This window comes from Phyllobates terribilis, unplaced genomic scaffold, assembly GCF_046119375.1.
Source record: "Phyllobates terribilis strain yellow unplaced genomic scaffold, ASM4611937v1 Scaffold_1__5_contigs__length_1240528914, whole genome shotgun sequence".
NCBI classification, from domain to species: Eukaryota; Metazoa; Chordata; class Amphibia; order Anura; family Dendrobatidae; genus Phyllobates; species Phyllobates terribilis.
The window spans coordinates 534,114,448-534,132,095 of NW_027362761.1; the positions used below are offsets into that span (position 1 = coordinate 534,114,448).

Below are 17,648 nucleotides of genomic sequence, written 5' to 3' on the forward strand. Positions count from 1 at the left end.
GGGGAGAGTCCTGAAATGCACCCTTCACCCTACAGTGCCTGAAAACACCACCAGTAAAGGTACTGAAGTGAACTGTTGTGAGTGTGCCTGTTCTTCTCCTGACCTGGCTGGGTCCTCTCTGTCCTGCATCTCTCCTCCTTACGCTGCCCTGAGGCCCCGCTCCACCTGTGGGGAGCCGCACCAACTAAGCTGCCTGACCACCGGCCTCAGAGGACTGCAGCAGCGCTGGTGATCCTCACCAGACACCACAGGTGGCGTCACGAACATTTCCCTATTCCAAATAACCTTTCCCCCCTTTTTAAGAGTGACCCCAGGGTACAGGCCCGGGAGCCGGCCACCGCGACATCCCCAAAAACCAGGCAACAAGGCCCGGGCGCCGAGTCGTCCCCATCCCCTGGGCGCGTCAGTGGCTCTTGAAGCAATGACTCCAGCAGCAGTCCAATCCTTGTGAATCTCCTCCAAATTTTTGAATGGCCTTTTCTTAACAATCCTTTCAAGGCTGCGGTTATCCCGGTTGCTTGTGCACTTTTTCCTATCACACTTTTTCCTTCCACTAAACTTTCCATTAATATGCTTGGATACAGCACTCTCTGAACAACCAGCTTCTTTAGCAATGACCTTTTATGGTTTACCCTCCTTGTGGAGTGTGTCAATGACTGCCTTCTGAACATCTGTCAAGTCAGCAGTCTTCCCCATGATTGTGGAGCCTACTAAAACAGACTAAGGGACCTTTTTAAACACTTGGGAAGCCTTTGCATGTGTTTTTTGTTAATTATTCTAATTTATTGAGATAATGACTTTTGTGTTTTCATTAGCTGTAAGCCATAATCATAAACATTAACAGAAATAAACACTTGAAATAGATCACTCTGTTTGCAATGACTCTATATAATATATGAGTTTCACATTTTATATTGAACTTTTTGATGATATTCTAATTTAGTAAGAAGCACCTGTATATATGGAAAAGAAGGAATCAGATTCTACGGTACTTCTTGCTTGCATTAAAAGGCTTGTCCAGGCTTGAGGTCAATCAGCAATCACTCTATGTGACTGCAGACTTCTAAATCCTCACATCACGCAGGATCACAAATATGCAATTTGAATACATTTGATCACGTGCAGACTAGACGTGCGCAGCCTCACTCAATGCAAGTGAATTGAACAATGGCAGACACATCTAGTCAGAATGTGGCCAGAAGTATGAAAATAGTATACTTGTGGTCACATGACCACCCGCTCCTGTCACCAGAGAACCCTGACAGAGTGCACTGTGAGGATTTACAAGTCTGCTTGAAGACTTGAGCTTCAAGCCTTCACAACCCCTTTAAAGCAAACCTGTGTTGATACAACCCATCAGAAGATGTTTGTACGACACAGGCCTACGAGTCAGACATCCAGCTATGTGATATGAACCTCATTTCCTTCTTGGAAATGTTGCAATTTCAATGTTGAAGAGTGTATTGTGCTTCCAAGAAATTTTTTAAAGAGGTCGCTCACTACTTTAACAATAATGGCCTGTCCTTAGGATATGTCATCAATGTCTGATCAGTGGGGGTGCGAGACCATGCACCCCCACCGATCAGCTGTTCTCGGTGTCGGTGGGGGCCAGAGCTGCACAATTACGGAGCTGCACAGCTCTGTCAACTGTATAGTGGCTGTGGCCGAGTACTGCACATCCACCCCCTACTCAAATCAATAGAGGGCAGATGTGCAGTGCCACTATACAGCAGGAGGAGCTGTGCTGTGCAGCTCCGTAATTGTGCAGTTCCTACCACCTACGACATCGAGAACAGCTGTCGCACCCCCACCAATCAGACATTGGTGGCCTATTCTAAGGATAGGCCATCAACGTTAAAGTAGTGAACAACCTCTTTAAAAATGTCTATAAAGCATAATAGTAATGGACAAGTAGTGGATGACCTCTTTAAGGCTCACTGTAACTATGTCCATAAGAGGAGTCGGAAAATGTACAAAATTATTAACTAAGCATGGCATTGTTTGGTGCACAATTTTGGAGTGAATGTATGCCAGCTGTGACATAAGAAAGGGAATGCTTACCGATATCCATCATATTCATTATTCTGCTAGCACCTTTTGGTTAATTTTGTGTATTTAGAATCATTTTTACCAACGTGTAAATTGACAGATCCTTACAGCAGTACCGATATTTCTCCTTCACTCTAGCAAACCAGAAAACCTTCATATGCTAGAAGTATTAAAGTGTGTGATTCCCAATTATCCGGAAAGTGTTGCTTATTGTTATAATACCATGTTAAGATATTTATTTATATGATTTTCTTTAATCAAATACTTGCAAAATGTGTTTTTTGTTTCTGAATTTTTCTTATGTTAGGACATATACATCATCTATTCTATCTATCGCTCTCAGAAAATAACATAGTGCTGTATGACTGACTTCCCTTAAAGGCAACAGGTATCTTTATTTTTCATGCACTACTACAAAAACTAAGGTGCTTTACGAGTGACTTACTGACACATTCCCCCAGTGTAATTCTGTCCACAGTCTCAGATCCTCCTCTGTATCTTCCAGTGGGCAGAGAAATCATCTGGTCTCCAGTTACAGACTGTGCTCCTCCCAAAGCTGCATTCCAGGGACTTGCTGAAACTTCCCTGCAAAATCTTCAAGATGGAGACTCTGTCTCCTCCTCACCCCTTAAAATGTTCTTCCCCAAAAGCTAAAGTATTTCTGGTCTTCTTCTCTATGGTGGCATGCACGGCAGCTCTATTTATTTTACAGTTAAAATTCTTCAAACCCAGAGGGAAAGATTTCTACTCCTACGAAGTGAACGATTCCAAGGGGAAGACGGTGTCACTGAGCAAATACAGAGGCAAAGTGAGTAAGAGTCCCCAGACTCAGCATGTATGCACAGCTGGATATTGTATAGTTATGTATCTACTTTTAGGCAATGTTACATTTACTTTTTTTTTGCAACTATGTTACTTAATATCATTTTATCATTTCTGGGGAGTGTTAACCCTTAGCTGGATCTGTATATGTGGCCAGTCAGTCCGAGAGTTGTTGGTTGTGCAAAACGTATAGAATAGTCAACTCCTGCTATGGCTATGTGCATGAGGTCTGAATACAGATCCGGTCATTACAGTGAATTTTTGCTCTTTTCTCCTGCAGGCGTCTCTGGTTGTAAACGTGGCGAGCGCCTGTCAGCACACAGATGCAAACTACAGAGGGCTACAGGAATTACAGAGGGAATTTGGGCCGTCCCATTTTAATGTCCTCGCTTTCCCCTGCAATCAATTTGGGGATTCTGAGCCAAATTCAAACAAGGCGATAGACGCCTTTGCTAAGGGAAACTATGGAGTAACGTTCCCGATATTCGACAAAATAAAAATTCTGGGCTCTGAAGCAGAACCCGCGTTCAGGTTCCTTGTCGGTAAGTTTGTGGATCGGTTTTCTTAAGATTTGCTTTATCTGTATAGGACCTTGTTATTCTTTTGGACATGGGGGAGAATAAGAACTTATACAAATGGAAATGATGGACACGAATTCTTTGGCACATGGAAGCGCTTGTTATGAACCCGTAGTCCCCCTGGGTACCAATAGGGATGAGCTGACCCGTAAAAGTTTGGGTTCTGGTACTCAACCTGAACTTTATTCCAAATTTTGGTTCGGGAATCAGAACTGTACCCGAACTTCAACCAGAACCCGAAACCCATTGAAAACAATGGGAACCAAAATTTTTGATCTGGAAAATATTCTCTCTCTCTCTGCAATGGACTTTCCCCCGGAACTCCAAACATTGCAGCGGACTTCCGGGAGAAGTCCGTGTTCAACATTTGGCAATGGAAACTAGTACGACCAGTACAAACCCCAAACATTTAAGTTCGGATTCGCTCATCTCTTATGTACTAACAAACAGTGTTTCCACTAGGGATGGTATTCCCTATAGAATCAATGTGTATAGCAGAGAACACCTTTAAAATATGACATGTAGTGATATGGAGTCCATAGAAACCTCTTTTATTCCATATAAAATCTGAGGCACAAGTACGTACACTATAGGGTCACAGTATTTGGAGACAAATATTATAGTTTCATGTAACATGGTTTTGTGATATGACTGTGAGCATGAGCCCAAGGCACAATACTTTAGACTAAAGGCTCCCAGTCCCATTACATTTAAAGGAGTTGCCCGGCCTTAGGCTAAAAGTCTGCAGTCACACAGAGTGACTACAGACTTAAGGGGGTATTCCCATGTCCAAGATCCTATCCCAATATGTAATAGGTGTAATAATAATATTAGCAAATACCTCAGATTAGAAATGTAGTATAGTTCTTCTGATTAGTTATGTCGCTTACCCCATCTACAGGACATTGCAGTAGCTTAGGTATCCATGGTTACGACCACTCATATAGTGACTGTTAGTTAGCTGTTAGTGGTCGTAAACATGGATACCTAAGCTACTGCAATGCCCTGCACAGGAGGTAAGCAATATGGGTTATCAGGAGAGCTATACTACATTTCTAATTGGAGGTATTTGTTAATATTATTACTATTACATATTGGGATAAGATCTTGGAGATGGGAATAACCCTTTAAACACCAAGCCTGGGCAACCCCTTTAAAAGAATCCAGTGCTGGGGTTACACCATATGTTACAATAATGGATTAAGAAACCAGGTTTACAACATGTGTATGCTAGTTATTTTTACCAAAATTAAAACTCTGCACAGCAAAAAATGAGGCATCTACATGATAGCTATGTGTTCATTTTGATGGATCTGTCACAAAAAGGTACACAGTTCCAAATAGTTGGCAAAAGTAAGCCATGGGGCATATGTCTACCAATGACAAGTCTCAACATTGACTTTTTTTACTGATGTTTGGCACAGAAGTGTAAGCTAAAGCAACACACTTTGGTGATGATGTCCCTTTAAAAAAGCAATAGGATAATTAACAAGACCTTTTAAAAATTATTTTAGAAAAAAAAATATTCCAAAAACATACAAAAGAAGGTTATAATCAAGGGGCCTTTGCTGGGGGTACATGAAGACTTCTTGTAGTGTGATATGATTTTTTTAAATCTACAGTTGCAAAAAAAAAGAATTGCAGGTAACTCCTGACTACAGAAATACTTGGAAAGTCGCATGGCAAAGAGTCTGCACTTAGCTCCAGCCTAAGAAAAAATAAAGGCTATCCTATCAGCACTGCAGAATGTCCCTCTGTGATGCATCTTCGTAGGATCTGGTATAGTCAGGGGCTGGTGGGGGAACAATGTGGGATTGTACTGTATGTCTTGTTTGAGAGGAGTATTAGACTTGATGAATCTTTGTGACCTGTCTCTTTTTTCTGCTTGTTCTTTGGTTCAGGTTGACCACCTATGAGTGACAATTGAGGTTGCCTATAAGGAATCAGAACATCTCCTATTAATGATCGTAGTGGGGAAGGATCCATAACCAAATGGAATTCCCTTACCGCACTACCCCCAATGTACGTGGACCTAATCCTCCGCTTCTCCCCATAGTCAACAGTCAATGTCACACTTGTAATTTGTTTTTTAAAGGGCTTGCAGTTAACTTGCAGATCGCTGGGGGTCCCACTGATCCAGGATGTAATGCAGTAGATAGATCAGTGCAATACTCATTGCCCTTTATGTCTGACAGTCTCAGATATTGAATGGAGCGATGGTGTGCATACAGGAGCACACAGAGATGGGTAAGAACTTGCTTTTTGGGACCATCCTACTGTTGAAACTTAAGATTGCCTAAAATGCCCATTAGACGTCCCACCATCCCCTTTGAGGAGAACAGTGATCTTCCTATTTCACCAATTTCCATCTGTTGCATGCTCTCTTGAGTTTCTGTTGAAATCTATGGAAGTAAGACCTCATTCAGATGTACATTTTTTCATGTATGAGTTCTATCCCGAGTGTCCACAAAAAATAAAAAATGCAGACGTGTTTGTTTGTAATCCAAGTTAAGGATCAAACTCTCCAATGCAAGTGTATGGGTCGGTGAAAAATTCAAACAACACACTGATGGCAACCTAGTTGCACCCTAGTGCTGCACGTTTTTCATTGACCGTTTGCTAGGAGAAGCTTGAGAAACCTCCACCAGTTGATTTTTTTTTTTTGCATACGAGAAAAACTGATGAAACACTGATGGGAAAAAAAAATGACTCACTAACGAGAATTGGTCTGTATTTTTCATGTACAAGGAAAAAAAAACAACAAATATCTGAATGAGGCTTTACAGAAGGACCAAATAAGTGGCATTCTTCAATTTTCAGAATCGTTCCTTCCTCCCCAGGATCATCACAAGGCAGCAGGATACCCAGACTCCATTGTTCATATTTTATTCTTTACTAATTGTTAGAAGTTGTCTATAAATCTGATAAAAGCATAATAGTTATCCCAAACAGACCACCGAACTTGTATAGTTACACAATGATGCATAAATTGGGGTGTGGAATCTACAAATGCAGCAATATTTAGCAGAAATATTTAGGTTTTTTTTATTTCAGCCAGAAGTATTGTTAGATTCACTACTAATTTGAACCCAAGATAACCCAATTCTATAAATAATAGATTATATTTATTTCAATTTAGATTCAACTAAGAAGGAGCCAAGATGGAACTTTTGGAAATACTTGGTCAACCCTCAAGGTCAAGTCCTGAAAACCTGGAGACCTGAGGATCCTGTGGAAAATATAAGAGATGATGTGGCTTGTATTATAAGAGAAATCATTAAGAGGAAAAAGGAAGATCTTTGAAGCTACTTCAGACCAGACTAATTACAGCAAGAATCCTTGATAGGGTTTAATTTTAGATATTTCAGATTTTTTTTTGTTTTGTTTTGTTTTTTATTTCTGTGCTTTTCATATTTTGCATCCCTTAGAAAAATGACAATTTATTTTTTGAAAATCCTATCCAAAAATACGTCCCATGTTTATTTTTTTTTTTTTAAAAATGGGATATGCCACTTTTGGGGTGTGGGATTTAACACTGCACTATGATGACCTTTAACTCCACATGGATTGACTTTGCCTGTGCAGAAATATTAAAATATTGGTTGTGAGAGAAAATTATGATTATGAGATTATGTGAACATGTAGTTTTTTGTACATTTTTATGTGAAAATGTATCTGCTGGGCTTAAAGGGGACTTTTTCTGGATTTATTTTTTTTTAAACTGAGAACCTCTGCAAATTATTTTTGCTCCACTAATTCTGTAACAGTTTTTCTTTTTCTTCTGTGCCCCTCTATTCCAAAGTTATGCCCTCCAGTAATAAAGATTTAAATTGTCCTATCAATCAGCTGGGCGATTACTACAGAACATCTGTGGGCGCGGCCGTGTTTTCATTGGCCAACATCAGAGAAGAAAAAAACAACGCCCACAGTGAAGATCAGTGGTATACAACCGGTTAGAGGAAGGGAAAATGTGCATCTGTCTTACTGGAGCGCATAACTTTGGAACAGAGGGGCACGGAAGAAAAACAAAAATTGTTCCAGAATCAGTGGTGCAGCAGCAATTGGAGGAGGCACCAGAGTTGCCTACTGTCCAGAAATTCGAGGACAGTCCATAAAAATAGGGCATTTTTTTTGGACCTGTCGTAAGGAAAAAGTTAAGGTGTCCGTGATTTTTTTGAAACTTATACAGATTATTTGGGCTGTATTTATCATTTTACAGTTTACAGTGAATGCAGCTGAAGTTTTCATATCAGAATTATGGGCTGTAGACATGTGTCACTGATAATCATTTATTATGGTTTTCCAATATATCCGTAAAAAATGTTGTCTGTCCGTGATTTCTTGATAAGCTGTCCAGAAAAAATAAAAAGTTAAGTTGGCAACCTTGGGAGCTACTCTGTTTAAGTTAAAAAAAAAAAAATCAAGGAAATGTCCACTTAAAGAGTCATTCATGATCAACAGTAATAAGGCAGAGGTGGGGAAATGCCATAAAATAATGAACAAAGTATATTACATATCTGTTAAATTCTCCACCATTCCAGCATCTGCTGTCCAATGACTCCTGCTTGTCTTTGCCAACAATGATGTTGCATTGACAAATGGACCGCTGCAGCCAATCACTTGCCTTAGTAGCAGACTGATTGGCTGCAGTGGTCACTGGTTCATCCATTAGTTTCTAAAACCATACAGCAACCCCAGATATATGTGCAGGGAGCTCCATGTCTATCTACAAGGCCTCATGTACAGATATGATGTTTATGCACACGGTCGGCACAGAGCATTAATGCAAGTAAACGTTTATACCATCGCAAACTGTGGGGAAAAAAAGTAGCATGCACTATTCTGATCCACTTTTAAAATTGGATTCGCCTCATTAAAGTCAATAAGTGGTACAAGAAAGGATACCGCATGGGCATCATGAGTATGACGTCTAATTTAAATGGATCCATTGGGATGATTGCATAGGAAAATGTATTACCTTTTTTTTTTTTTAATGGTGATGTATAAAACAGTGGTCATACGGAACATCATACGGATGAAAATTCATCAGTTTTTTTCTGAATTGAAAATAGTCCATTTTTTTTTTCAGGATGAAAAACAGGCAATTTTTCATCTGCCCCGCTGGGTTTAGAAGAGGGTATGAAAAATCGTCTACTTAAAAGGGTATTCCCATCTCCAAGATCCTATCCCAACATACAATAGGTATAATAATAAAAATATTAGCAAATACCTCAGATTAGAAATGTAGTAAAGTTCTTCTGATTCGCTATGTCGCTTACCCCATGTGCAGGGCATTGCAGTAACTTAGGTATCCATGGTTACGACCACTCATATAGTGACAGTTATTTAGTTGCTAGTGGCCGTAACAATGGATACCTAAGCTACTGCAATGTCCTGCACACGGAAAAGTGACATAGCTAATCATAAGAACTATACTACATTTCTAATTGGAGGCATTTGCTAATATTATCATCACGCCTACTATATATTGGAATAGTATCTTGCAGATGGGAATACTCCTTTAAAGCCCTGATTCAGTATGAAAAATCATCCTGGGTTCATGTAAGCATTTGAAAAAAAAAAATTCAGCAGTATGGAGCTCTGTATGTCTGTTTTTGACATCCATCGACCTCCGTTTAATGCATCACCAATTTAAAAAATAATAAAAGGCCAAATAAAGTTTCCTATGTAATCACTGGAATGGATCCATTAAAAATGGATGCTATATAGCAGCGGGTCACTATGGCATTTTTTATGCCCATTGAGTTTTATAGTGTATCCATGTGAACAAGTCCATTCACTGGCATTGGTTTGTGTGTTGTTTATGTATGGCACAATTGGTGTACATACAGTATACAGACCAGATAAACACACATTAACATAAATTGGCTGAGGATTTGGAAATCAAGGTAATAAAATTGTATTAATTGTTGCTAAGTTCAGAAAACACATTCTGATGTAACAAGAGAAGTTTTCCATGTTTAGAAAAGTGGAACCCAATAATGTAAAATAATAAAGACAGATGGTACTCAATCTCCTCTTCTCCAGTCTCAGTGTTCACAGTGATAGTTCACATCACCGCTGCAGGCAATCACTGAGCTCATCAACTCATTCAGGTTACCTTGCTCAGTGATTGGCTGCAGTGCTATAGATGTGATGTCACCATTGTAGTCTGTACGCAATCGCTACATCAGTGGTAGAGACACAGCACTGGACCCGGGGAGGGCGAGTACTGGAAGATTGGATTATTTTTACCATGGTAAGCTCGAATTTATAAGGAGAAAACCTCTTTTACAGAAGTTACATGGGCAGCTAAGAAAGCCCTTATACCCTTATTCTACACATCCGGTGACAATGACATGTGCTGATGTGGTAGTGTACGTAGTAGCTGATATTCACACCACAGCTAACTAACAATACACTGCCTAATCACCACACATACAATATACTCTTTATTCTGCACTTCCTGGGTTGTCTGCGAACTGAACTTCCACAGGCACAACACACATGAAGTGCAAACTAAACGAGTAATTTCTACACTATTCTGACAATATAAAATCCAATACTAACATTTTTTTATAGGATTTATAGTGTATTTTATAGGATTTATGTTGTGTTTTTGGAGTTAGTCCCCTTGACTATCGGCAGGCTATTATGTGGCTTCTAGCCTTGCACAAATACTGTTTCCACTCTACTTTATTGTTTCAATTGTTTATGATTACCAATAATAAAAAATATAATCTATAAGGGTGCAAACACACCTTATGTGGTCTGATCCTGCGGTCATACTCGCCCCTATCTGTGTCCTGGCATAGATGGAAGGAGCCCGACTGCAGGATCAGACAACGCATGTGTTCACAAGGAGATCCATAGCTCTGCCTTGGAGCTGTAAACACAAAGCAAAGATATCTTTAACCAGGGCTGTTTGCAAGGTTGAACAAAGTCTATTAGAAAAAGGAAACATCACTTAAAGGGGTTTTCTAGTTTTGGAAAATTCCTGTTCCCTGGCTGTAGTTTATTTAAAAAATAAAAATAAAAAAAACAGACTGAGCTGTACTCACTCTCCCCGGGTTCAGCACTGAGTCTCCACTGCTGCTCCCAGTGCCTCTTATTATCTGCAGCACAGACATCACGTCGAAAATAAGAAACACTGGGAGCAGTGCACGGACACTCAGCCCTGGACCTGGGGAGGGTAGGTGAAGCTTAAAAAAAACTGCAGCAGGAGTTTTCCAAAACTAGAAAACCTCTTTAAGCTAAAGCTGGAGCCTCTTTATGTTATTGAGGGAGAACCAGAGCCGATAGTCCTCATATAAACCATTAACGTAGTATACTCTAATCAGAAATGAGCATCTTGTGTGCACAAAGAATTAATCATTCTTTATTATACCATATGGGAGAACATGTATCCCTGTGATATTTTTTTGTATTTTTGAGCAAATTGAGACAATTTCTTGCTGTAAATGCCTACATAAAGATTATCAATGCTTTACCCCATTTATTATTACACCATTTTTAGTACCTGAGACAAATCTTAAAAATGATGAGAAAGGGATGCATGGTTAACTTTTTGCTCTAAAGTACGACACGTTTAAGAATGCATTTCTACATAAAAGTCACAAAAAAGTAGCAGGTTCTAGATGGCTCATAGCTGTCTTAAATAAACATACTTATGCTGCAACCATTTTTTACCTGCATAAAAGGTTGAAATTTGAGCAAAATGTAACATTAAAGGGCTTGTTCCACTACTCGGACAACCACTTCTGAATTGCCATCAATAACACTTAAGCTCACCTCCGGTGTCTGTGCCGTTCCAGCAGTGTAGGCACTGGCTCTCCCAAGGATCACGTGACATTATGTCATGCGATCTCTGTGGCCAATCAGCACTGGCGTCATTCTCCTCTCCTACTGACATAATTGACATCGGTAGGAAGTGAGAGCTGCGGCTGCTCGCTTACTTCTTCCAGATGTGTGATTGGTCCAAAGAAAGGCGAATGAAGCCGGGGCTGATTGGCTGCAGGGATTTAGTGACGTAATGTCACGCGATCCTTCGGAGAGTCAGTGCTGACACCGCTGGAGAGGCGTGGCACCAGAGGTGAGTATAAGGCCACAGCCCCACTATCAGTATTCGGTCAGTATTTTTTCTCAGAGGTGGGACACAAAACCAGAAGTGGGTGATAAATGCAGAATTGGTGACTTGTTTCTATTATACCTTTTCTCTGATTGTTCCTCACCTGGTTTTGGCTCCCACTCCTGAGAAAAAATACTGACCGAATACTGACCAAATACTGACCGAATACTGATAGTGAGGTTTTGGCGTTAGTGTTTGATAATTGTTGGCCATGATGTTCTCTAGGTGAGCGGGCATGCAGAAAGGGGGCAGATGCAAGTTAACCGGTGTATTTAGCATCAGACCAGCTAACATTACACTGCCTTCCTTCCACACACAATGTATTCTCCCAACGCACTAAGCAATGAAAGCCATCTATTTTCCCTGTTGCTGGTGGCAGGGTATTAGCGACTGCTGAATACTATGACAAGCAGCCAGCTAAAAATACACTGCCTACCCGAAACAGGTATATCGATAGGACCCAGGGATATTGATTTCATCACTTAATTGGGAATTGTCTCTACAGCTGAGAAATGGATAATCATGCAGTTACAAAATATTCCACTAGATGGCGAACTTGGCCTTTCAAAGGAGATTCTCAGACACAACAGTGTGGAGGGCATCTAGCAGCTGTGTTATCAGATCACAACAGCCAGCTAGCAATGCACTGCCTCACTGGTCCATCTCATAGACCTAACTGCACAAATCATTGATCATCAGATGAGTTTCCACAACTCAGAGAGATTTAACTATCGTTTTATTACTATAATGTATTCCTATCCACACAGACGCATCAAGGGAGGAGATATATGTGCTGACGGCTGGCACGCTGGTGAGTGATTCTGGAGCGCAATGATGAATGAGCCCACTGGCAGAAAATTAACTGTTCAGGATGATCTGCTAACCTAAAATGTAATATTATACCCAGATACTAAGGATGGGATGCCACATTAGCCCCAACCACAGCACAACTGTCTGTACAGACTAAGCAACACAATCAATAAAAGGGACACTGTCACTTTAAAAAAAGGTCTGACATGTCATAGTAATATGTGCACAGTTCTTATAGGTGAGGTTTCAGCTGGGCTCCTTATCTGTCTTTTCTGGGAACACCAAGGCACAGCCAGTGTATAGGTGTCATTTACATCTAAAAGTTCAATAACTTTGTACGAACATCACATTATCTATCCTGCACTGATCCTGAGCTGCTGCATGTTGTACACTTCAGAGCTGCATTCACAATTCTGTCGCTTGTTATTGGAACAGTTGTCAATAAACAACTAAGGCTGAGTTCACTTCTACGTTGGAGGCTCCTCCATTGAAGATTTCAGCATATTTACTTGTTAAAAGACACTATTTTTTTTTTCAGTATATAGATGGACAATGTGACAAAAAAAAAAAAAACAGGCCATATTATAGTCAATAGGGTGCGGTTGTTGTCCATCATATGAAATATCAATTTTGTTATTCTGGAGAAGACCAAAAATTACAAATGTAGATGTGAACAGAGGCTTGAGCAAGCTCCGATTATGCAGGGGGGCAGTTTGTTTTTCCTTCAGTATATCAGATTAATGTAAGGCTGCTTCAACTGTAATGTTTGTTTTTTTTCTTGCTCCAATTTTGGAAAACTGCAGCAAAAAATGCAATATGTACAGTACCATGGAATCAATGGTGCTCTAAAAATAAATAATAATAAAACACAGCCAAATGTGCCTGCTTTAAACCGTAGGTGACAGAACGAAAATTAAAGCAAATTAATATATAATAAGAACATATGATAAAATAATAATAATATATAAATACAAATCCCCAGAAATTGTGTCACTTTAGGGGCTGTTTCCCCCTGTCACTGGGGCTGCAATGGATGCCCGAGTTACAGTGGAAAAAAGGAACAATAAAGGGAAAAATATATGTACCCCATAATATATATGTATATATGTATAAATAACGTTGAAAAAAAAGCAACTCAAGAAAAAAATATATATAATTATTTCTTATAAAATACATTTCGATACATACATATAACAGAAAAAACCCTACATACGTTAAGTGTCCGCACGACAGTAATAACCTGGAGAATTGATTCAATCGTTATTTGGTGTGAAATGGGAACAGTAAAAAAAATATATAGAAGAAAAACACTAAACCAAAAACTTTTCGCAATTAAAATAATTATATAAATTACCGAGCAATTTATATGTAGCTCAAAATAATGTCACCTCAGTGAAAGTGTGAAAACGATTGCTCCTGAGAGGCCTAATGGTCGGCTTCTCCATAGTGTGAATGCAGCTCTGAAGAATAATACCGGCTGGAACTCAGGATCGGTGCAAGATACCTAATTAGAGACATTTTTAGGGAATGACAAAAGTTCTATGTGGTTGGCCATATGACCGGTGACCCTGCCTATGTGACAGTCCGGTGAGCTGATGAGACAAGAAGGCAGTACACTGTATGACATCACCCCATTATCTTCACAGGTGACTGCCCTGCTCCTCTGCACTGACCTTATATCTTTTCTTGCCCCTTCTGAAGTTTTTCCCAAGAGTCTTCATGATATTTTCCTAAGAAATCACAAATAACATGAATGCATCTTATCCCAAATCTCCAGACCCCCCTGATCAGAAAGCCCCAGGACTCTTACCCACATCACATGCTCATCTGTCCTGATTCTGGGGGATGCCAGCCTCTCCAGCTTCCACTCCATGGCTTCCCCATGTGCTGCAGCTTCTCACTTCCCTCGGTGTCTCTGCCGCCTGTGCTGCTCCCATGGGACCATTCTGCTCTATAAAGGTAGAGCCCGGGCGGCGGATGGAGCGGGAATCACCTGTGCTGCTCTCTGATTGGTGGAAGAGTTTGGAGCCTGCAGAGGAAACGTTCCATCCGTGACGTCACGGGAGGGAATCCCTCCAGTCTGAACATCCTATAAGAGGTGTGAACCGCGGCTTCTTTCATCTGATTGGTGGAGCTCCATGACGTCACTGCAAGGGATTCCCTGCAGTCAGCGCTTCCCAGAGTGTCACGGCCGCGGCTACTAGAGCGCCAGTCTGCGGCTGATGGTGGCAACTGATAACCGAGCGGCACCCGCGGGAAAGGAGCGGGTCCCAGGTGCCATAGTTACCCAAACATGCCAGGGGCAACCGTATTATCAGGTGTCCAGGAGATTATCCGTGTAATAACCGTTATTATAGGCTGCAGGCGACTGCTGATTACATGAAGTGCTGTACAGTGCCCGGTGCTGTATCTGTGTACTGCATCTATTATTATTACATTATATATTGCATTATATGATTTTTATATATTATTCTGACACTGATGTTATATGTCTAGTGAAGCAATAACAAGAATGAGTTGTTACATTATTAGTTATTAGCATTATTATTAATATTTTTATTATTACCTCCTTTCTGTCCTGGATGATTTTCATGATGACATTTTCACCTTTTTTTCCTACAATTCTTACAAGACCCAGAACTTTTCTATTTCTCCATTAACACATGAAGTCCTGCTTTGTGCGGAACGAGTTGTTTCTTTGGATGACATCGTTCACATTACCATAAAACGCGCCTAAATACGGGTTAAAAAAAAACGGAGAGCAACTTCGCCGTTGTATTATTGGTTTTGTTTTTACGTTGCACATGGGGGAAAAAATTGCATTAACCCCTTCAGGGTTAGACCAGTTATTGGGGGGTTTTTTTACTTTAGTTTTTCTTTGCCACCTTTTATAACTCTACTTATTTTTCTGTCAATGGATCCATGTTAGGGCTTGTTTTTATGTAGGGCGAGCTGTATGGATTAGGGTGCTTTCACACTGCGTTCTGGCACCTGTTCGTTGGGTCAGTCGGGGCTTACATCCAAACACCCCCCCCCCCCCCAAAAAAAAATGGGATTAGGGCATATGCACCGGCATCCCCGGCTGCTATGACCACCCATCGGCACCCTGCGATCGTTCTACTGGTAATGATTGGTGATGGGGTAACAGAGGGGGCTCATCCCCCGTGTCTAACCACTTACATTCTTTGGTCACAGAGGACTACAGTATCTAAGGTGTTAAACTATAATGATTGGCGCTAGTTCCAATTGCTCCAGTTACAGGTGGGTGCCGGCTGTAAAATTTCGGAGTCCATTCAATAAACTCCCTTTGCCCATATAATGTATATTCCATAATATGACATGAAAGAGTCCAAAGGAAAGTCCAAAACTAATATTTTAAAACAGATGGTTTATATGAAGTGGGAGCAGAAGATACAACATTGATAAGCTGAAATGTAAATGGCGCTACAAAACATGTGCAGCCCCAGCATGATATAAAAGCCACATGCGACAATTTCTTTGTTTTTTGGGGGGACTGATTTTAAGTGCAGACTCCGAACAACAAAATATCTGCACTAAGTATGTTATAGTTCATGTCAATAGTGATTTTAATGTAATGCATAGAATGCAATCTGCAGGAAATCATGTATGTAGGTGACGCATGTGGATCTTTCTGCAAAGTAGCTGCAGATTTGCCATGGTTTGGTTCTGTTCACACAGGAGTCATGGACCTGTTCTGTCAGGTTTCTCCAGACTTCAACGGACAGAATAGTGGTCTGCTGTACTCAAAAACATGCTGACAGATTGTAAGTCACATAAACTGACAGCGAACTTCTACCCCAAGCCTGGACAATCCCTTTAAATGTCCATACTATGAAAACGCAAAATGAATTAACCTAAAATGTAAGCCGTGTAAACCAAACAAAAATCGAAACAGCAAAAATAGCAGAATTGCTTTTTCGACTCCCTAAGAAAAAGCAATGAAAGACGATCCAAACGTCACACGCAACTCAAAATGTTAATACAGAAAACAATGCCAAAAAAAAACAAGCGCCATCAAGAAACTAAAAAGTTAGGGGGTCTCAGAAAATAGGGACACGATTCTTTTTTTGTGTAGTTCTTTTACAAAGCAAAGGGTGAAATCTGCGGCATCGAAAATTCAAAAACACATGAAAAACATATTTTGATTAAAAATATTCCAGGAAAAATGCCACGTGTATCCGGACGGTTCAGGATTCCAAGAAACAATAGATAAAATGCAATTTATTATTTTTTTAATAAAATCACTGATCTGTTTGGTAAAGAAAAAAGAACATCCAGTTTTAGTGACCCATCAGCTTCTGGGGACTTGCTGCAAAGAACAAATAAAATAATAATGAAATAAAAGTGTCATTTGTGCATAAAGGTGCAAACACTGAAAGCTAGGTATATATTTCAGGACATAACTGCATTTAATTATTGTTGCTAGGCAACTCCTGTGCACTGTGGTACTTCTTCAAGTTTTGCATCCAATCCTCCTGGTTACCATGGACACGGAGTCAGCGCCAACTTTCCCGTCTCGTCTCCATGACTACTTTAAAATCACGTGGCCGTTGAACTGTCAGCGCCAACTGCCGGGTAGTGTTTGGTGCGGCGGTGGCGGCAAAGAAGCGCGCGCGAGGGCTAGAGGAGAGGGGGCGGAGTCTAACCTGGAGAGGGGGGCGGAGTCTAACCTAGCGAGGACCAGGCTGGCGGGTCACGTGACACGGGGCCGTCGTGTGTCATGCGTGCCGCTGCGCAGTCAGCTTCCTACCTGTCAGAAATGAGTCTGGAGTCGCGACCTATCGTCTGACAGGAACCATTGTGTCATGACAAGACATTGTGCAGCTGGAGGAGTTTAATAAAGTTGTGTTGTCTAGTAAGTTTAATAAAGTTATGTTGTCTTGAAACCGTGAAGGGCAATTACAAATAATATTTTATTGTGAAAAATGTCATTGTAGTCGGTATAAATCTTAAAATGGCCGTTTATTGTTTCAGAAGCCTTTTTCTTTTTAATAAATTGACGCTATATTAGTAAACCAGTCAGTTTTAAGAGATGAAGTCCGTGTCGCACGGCCGCCATTTTCTTGTAGCCCTTTTTTTTATAGACTGCAGTTATTTTCCTCTCCCTCCGGTGGTAAGTCTGCGTCTGGACGCCATGGCTTTATCAGATGATGGAGCGTCCCCGGCCCACGCAGAGGAATCCCCCAGCAAGCGCTCACTTTCCCACAGGTTCCTACAGACACCTGTGGCCCCCAGGAGAT

At 40.7% G+C, this 17,648-nt stretch overlaps 2 protein-coding genes across 4 annotated transcripts in view; one reads left to right on the forward strand and one right to left on the reverse strand.

The window, feature by feature from the left end:
* The window catches only part of CDC20B (cell division cycle 20B), a 59,513-nt gene extending 45,170 nt beyond the window's left edge, over window positions 1-14,343 (reverse strand). Inside the window, exons 1-2 of one of the 2 annotated variants that reach the window (XM_073680333.1) lie at window positions 14,198-14,343; window positions 14,061-14,117 (exon numbers count right to left, since the gene is read on the reverse strand). In XM_073680333.1, the coding sequence (XP_073536434.1) occupies window positions 14,061-14,117; window positions 14,198-14,260 (120 nt within the window). In that variant the 5' untranslated portion in view covers window positions 14,261-14,343. The remainder of the gene's footprint in view (window positions 1-14,060; window positions 14,118-14,197) is intronic. The other variant, XM_073680334.1, reaches the window with a different exon arrangement.
* Window positions 2,574-8,678, forward strand: GPX8 (glutathione peroxidase 8 (putative)). Of its 2 annotated transcripts, XM_073680336.1 has the most exons (3): window positions 2,577-2,857; window positions 3,152-3,413; window positions 6,589-8,678. In XM_073680336.1, exons 1-3 carry the CDS (start codon window positions 2,651-2,653, stop codon window positions 6,750-6,752), a joined length of 633 nt encoding a protein of 210 aa, XP_073536437.1. In that variant the 5' UTR covers window positions 2,577-2,650; the 3' UTR covers window positions 6,753-8,678. The 2 variants fall into 2 exon arrangements, with proteins under 2 accessions (XP_073536438.1, XP_073536437.1); XM_073680337.1 differs by lacking the exon at window positions 3,152-3,413 and having other exon boundaries at window positions 2,574-2,857.
* Window positions 14,344-17,648: the final 3,305 nt, after the last annotated feature.